General features: G+C 60.8%; 1 protein-coding gene across 1 annotated transcript; it reads left to right on the top strand.

The window, feature by feature from the left end:
• Nucleotides 1-1584: 1584 nt before the first annotated feature.
• LOC113208746 (cytochrome P450 4C1-like) lies at nucleotides 1585-3702 on the top strand. The gene has a single exon (XM_026425905.2). The coding sequence runs from the start codon at nucleotides 1711-1713 to the stop codon at nucleotides 3379-3381; it is 1671 nt and encodes a 556-aa protein (XP_026281690.1). The 5' UTR covers nucleotides 1585-1710; the 3' UTR covers nucleotides 3382-3702.
• Nucleotides 3703-5182: the final 1480 nt, after the last annotated feature.

The following is a 5182-nucleotide window of genomic DNA, read 5'->3' as shown; positions in this document are numbered from 1 at the left end:
CTCTCTCTCTCTCTCCCCCCCCCCTCTCTCTGCCTCTCTCCACCTCTCTCCGCCTCTCTCTGCGGGGCCGTAAGTGACAAACGGCTAACGCAAGACGATTGAGCGTTGAGGCTCCGCGGCGCTCTGCGGTGCACGTTGCGGTGCGTCCCGCCGCGGCTGCGAGGCGTGCGGTGAGCGTCGAGGAGGTCAAGTGGCTCGCCTCTCTGGTGACACTATCCCCTCCTGATCCCTCTCTCCTCTCTCCTATCCACGAAACCTCATCCCCTCCCCCCTTCTCACTCCCCCCCTCTCTCTCTCTTTCTCTCTCTGTCACCCGCTCTTTTGCTCTCTCTTACACTCACACAAACACTGGAAAAACTCACTGGCTTCTGTGCAAGCCATCAAATATTTTGGTTTTCCTTCCCAGAATGCCAAATATTGGTGTCTGTTTTCATGCCAAAACAGGGCACGCCAAAAATGGCACTCCCAAAAATTGGCCGTTGGAAGAGAAGTGCCAAACTGCCTTTCTCAGATGCGAAAGTTTGGCATTCGTAAGGGATACCAAAAGAATGGCATGCAAATGAGCAAGAAGAGGCCACTGAATTTTCAGAATGTACTCTAGGCCTGGGAGAAGAAAGAGAGAGGGGGGGGGGATCAAATCCCGAAAGGTGCAAGCAAAGGCTTTATTTACCCCCTCCTTTTCACTCTCTGGACCCGGCCTGGACAGGAGTGGGGGCAACGAGGACTCCTCAGCTCCACGCCGCGCCACGCTGCACCACGCGGGCGGGCTTGTTCGCCACCCCTTCGCCAGCCCACCTCCCACTCTCCTCCCCCCCCTCCCAGGTTCGCGTGGAGTACCTGACCAGCACCACGTGCACCTCCACTACTACAGCAGAAGCATCTTTTCGTTTTTCCTCCTGCTCCCCAGCCAGTCCGTTTTTTTGCGATTAGCCGTAGTTCGATAGCTCCTACCAGGCTATCACCCTGCTATCAAACCAGGGGGGGAGGAGGAAGGGTAGTGAGGTCACGGTAGCACGATGCTTGAAATATTTTATCCAGGACATGACATCAAATTAAATGCATTTTTTTTTTCAAAGCGATTTTAAAGTTTGAATAGCGTAACTTCTCACTAACGGCTGGTGTGCATTTTCATTCCGGGTTGCGGGGGATGCTTGTCTTGCTAGCGCCCCTGCCGCGGCCGCTGCCGCACTGGCGAGACGTTGAGACGCCTCACATCGGGAGCCTGCTGCTGCTGCTCCTGCTCCTACCCGGCCCGGCCCAGCTCGGAGGCACGTTCGGCTCGGCAGCCTTGTACCACATCGCAGCCCGGCGCAGGCCGGCGCACCGGCGGCGCAGGCCGGCGCAGAGGCTGGCCACCCATTGTACCCGCACTGCGATCCCTCCTCCCCGTCGGTGGAGCTGCCCGGTGGAGGTGGGGATCCAAGCCTACCCCTTCCTCCGCTGCTCCGCCCGCGCCACCGGGGGCAGCACCGCCGCCTCTTCTGGAAAACTTGTGGAAATGCGAAAGGCGCGGCGTGGCTCGGCGTGGCGTGGCGAGGGGAGGCGCGGCGTGGCGTGTCGCCGGAGGTTTTATAAGCCCCAGGACGCGGCGGGCGCTGCCAGTCCCTCCTGCTCCGGAGCGAGCCGCGCGCCCCCCGCGGGTCATGTGTCAGTGAGTGCAGTGCAGAGTGCAGTGCAGTGTGCAGCTTAGCCTCTCCCGGCGCAGACAAGATGTCCGTCATCTCGGTGGTGCTGGGCGGGTTCGGCGCGTCCGCGACGCGCCCGGAGATGCTCACGTCGGCGCTGCTTGTGGGCGCGCTCGGCGCGGCCGTGCTCTACTACATGCTGTACTCGTGGAAGCGGCGCCGCATGTACTCTCTGGCGGCCAAGATCCCGGGGCCCACCGGGCTGCCCGTCATCGGGAACGTGTTCGACGTCGTCGGCGACACGGAGGAGACGGTCCGCAAGACCATGGCGCAGTTCCAGCAGTTCCGACCCACCTACAAGTACTGGCTGGGGCCGCTGCTGCTCGTGGCGCTCACCGACCCGCGCGACCTCGAGATCGTGCTCAACAACTACAAGTACACCGACAAGTCGCACTTCTACAACGTGTTCCACCCTCTCGGCGGCCAGGGCGTGTTCAACGCCGCGGGTGACCAGTGGCGGCGCAACCGCAAGATCATCTCCCCCGCCTTCAACTTCAACTTCTTGGTGCAGTTCGTGGCCGTCTTCCACGAGATGGCCATGCGGCTTGTGGGCAAGATGAAGGCGCGCGCCGACGGCCAGAGCTTCGACTCGTACAAGCTGGTCGAGCTGTGCACGCTGGACGCTATCGCTGTCACCGCCATGGGTGTGGACGTCAACGCCCAGGACGACGACAACAGCGAGTGGATCCGTGCCATTCGGCGCTGCTTCCAGATCACGCGAGAGCGCCTCGTCAAGCCGTGGCTGCTCCCGGACGCCACCTTCTACCTCACCAAGGATTCCAGGGACCAGCAGGTCTGCTTGGACATTGTTAACAAGTTTGCGCACGAGGTCATCAGTCGCAAAAAGGCCGAGTACCGCAAAGCCAAGGCGGAGCTCGACGCCGACCCTGTCGCTTCCAAGGCCGCCGCCAAGGCTCGCGAGCAGTCCCGCCTTCAGCAGGACGACGACGAGGTCGTCGGAGTGCGCAAGAAGCAGACCTTCCTCGAACTGCTCATAGAGAGGTCCGAGAGCGAGGACGGCTGCGCGCTCACCGACAACGAGCTGCGCGACGAGGTCGTCACCCTGCTCATCGCCGGCCAGGACACGACCGCCACCGACAACTGCTTCAACCTCCTCATGCTCGCCCTGCACCAGGACGTCCAGGAGGCCGTGCACCAAGAGCTGCTCGACATCATGGGCGACGACCCGAGCACCTGCCCGACGTACAACGACCTCAACCAGATGAAGCACCTGGAGCGCGTCATCAAGGAGACGCTGCGCCTGTACCCGTCCGCGCCGTTCATCGGCCGCGACCTGGACCACGAGCTGGACGTGACGGACTACCGCCTGCCCGCCGGCTGCACCGTGCTGCTGGGGCTGTACGGCACGCACCGCCTGCCCGACCACTGGCCGGAGCCCGACAAGTTCGACCCGGACCGCTTCCTCCCCGAGCGGAGCGTGGGCCGCCACCCGTACGCCTTCGTGCCCTTCAGCGGGGGGCCGCGCAACTGCGTGGGCCAGAAGTACGCCATGCTGCAGATGAAGACCATCCTGTCCACGGTGATCCGCCACTTCCAGATCCTCCCCGGCCAGGACTGCGAGAGCATGGAGAAGTTCCGGCTGCAGGTGGACTTTTCCATGACGGTGGCCGGCGGCCACAACATCCGGCTGGTGCCCCGGTACCAGGGCATGCCCGAACGCATGCGTTCGCTCTGATGGCCCGCAGCCCCATCGAGAGCGTGCTGGCGCTGACCAGCACTCTAAAGACTGGAGGCCCACCCCCGCCGGGCCCGAGGCGCCCCACAACCTCGTGATAAGGCACGGACGAACGACTTCCTTGAGCCAATTATTTTTATGTGCTGGTGTTTTCTGTTCGAAGGGTGCGGGACTATCGACCTTGTCCGTAGTCGTATCCCCCCCCCCTTCCCCCTCTGCGCGGATTACTCGACTCTCGCGAACGGGTACTACTAGCTGCGCGCTCGGCTCGCACGTCTGATAGTCAAGAGCAGCTGAGAATTAAGATCCTGGAAAGAAAAAGACAAAATAGCGCCGATAGCCGTTTAGGGAGGGAGGGGCGGGGGGATAACGCAATACAGCTGGCCGTGTGTCAGGCCGACGTGAAGTATACCGCCCCGTCCGCCTCGCGCCGCCGTTGTCGAAGGTGAGCGTGTTAGTCGCTTTCGGAACTCCCTCTCCCCTCTCGCTTCTACCCTCCCGGCCTCTCTCGATGCGGACCCAGTGGGAAGCGTTCTGTGCTGCTCGCGCTGCAGCCGCTGCCGCCGCGCCACATCACTTCGAGTCGGCTCCGAGCCCTGTGATGTAACGTTACGGAGGTGGCGTGGCGTGGCGTGGCGAGGGTGGCGCGGCGCGGCGGCGAGCCTCACTGACCGGGCGGCCACAGGCGCGTCCTTGTGCCCCCAACCTCCGTCTGCCTCTCCTCCTCTCTCTCTCTTTCTCTCCCACCGCCAATTACGTTACAGCGGTCTTCCTTCCTGAACCTGTATCGTCCAGGACGGGCTTGGTCGGGGGCCGTGACCCAGAGCCGGCGGCGAGCCGGCGGCGGCCAGCAGGTTGCAAAGAAATTGCAAACCCTTTTTTATTAAATCAGGAGAAAGAAGTGAATTTTTACTTTAAAAATAACCAGCTTCTTGTTCAAACTTTACAACTAGTTGAGGTACTTTCGCTGCCGCTTTGACGCGCAGAACCTGTCTGGGTCGAAATTTGTTTCTTTTCGTTGACCTACGCCGCGGCCGGCGCCACTAGGGCCAACAGGATTAGCATATGCAAGCGTGCAAGGGTGAGAAAAAAAACGACTGACTGTTGGCCGAGAAAAAAAAAGGTACGGTGCGCGGAGCGTGGCGTTCGGGAAGGGAAAGAGGGGGGAGGGGTTGGAGGGGTTAGCTGCTCCACAGAAGCTCATTTGAGGAGGCGCCTTGCCGCAGAGAAGTAATGGTGATCCGCAGCGTCACTTGCTTCTCCCATCCAACTTAGAGAGAGAGCGAAAGAGAGAGACAGAGCGAGACAGAGAGACAGAGAGAAAGAGAGGCAGAGGGGCGTAGAGAGGGTTGGAGAAAGAGCAAATCGGCGGCGTGCCTGCCACGGCACGTTTTCAGGCTTTGTTTGGCGAAGCTCATCGCAGCAGTCTGAACCAGTCGTCGGCGTGATCCCGCCAAATTATAACCCGCCGTTAAGACAGCCTCGTCCTATTATTTTGCCGTTTGCAGCCAAGGCCAGTGCCAACGGTGCTGCCTCAGCCGCGTCTGCTGCTGCGGCGGCGGCTGCTGTTGCCTTGCGCCGAGTCAAGCATTCCAACCGTCTCGGGGTCGCGCCAGAGGGTACTTTGTTGCTGCTCAGTCCGGACGATCGGTGCTACCAGTTTGTACACGGAAAAAAATATGTAAGTTCGCATAGCTGATATGTTTGCTGATATCGTGACAAGCAACTTTTAAGCTACCGGAGCTAATAATTGACTCCTGTGTGCAAGAATTAGCTAGGGCAGCTGATGCTTATCTGGATT

The sequence above is a fragment of the Frankliniella occidentalis genome, unplaced genomic scaffold, assembly GCF_000697945.3.
Source record: "Frankliniella occidentalis isolate FOCC.00 unplaced genomic scaffold, Focc_3.1 Scaffold16, whole genome shotgun sequence".
NCBI classification, from domain to species: domain Eukaryota; kingdom Metazoa; phylum Arthropoda; class Insecta; order Thysanoptera; family Thripidae; genus Frankliniella; species Frankliniella occidentalis.
This window is presented reverse-complemented; position numbering and strand designations above follow the sequence as displayed.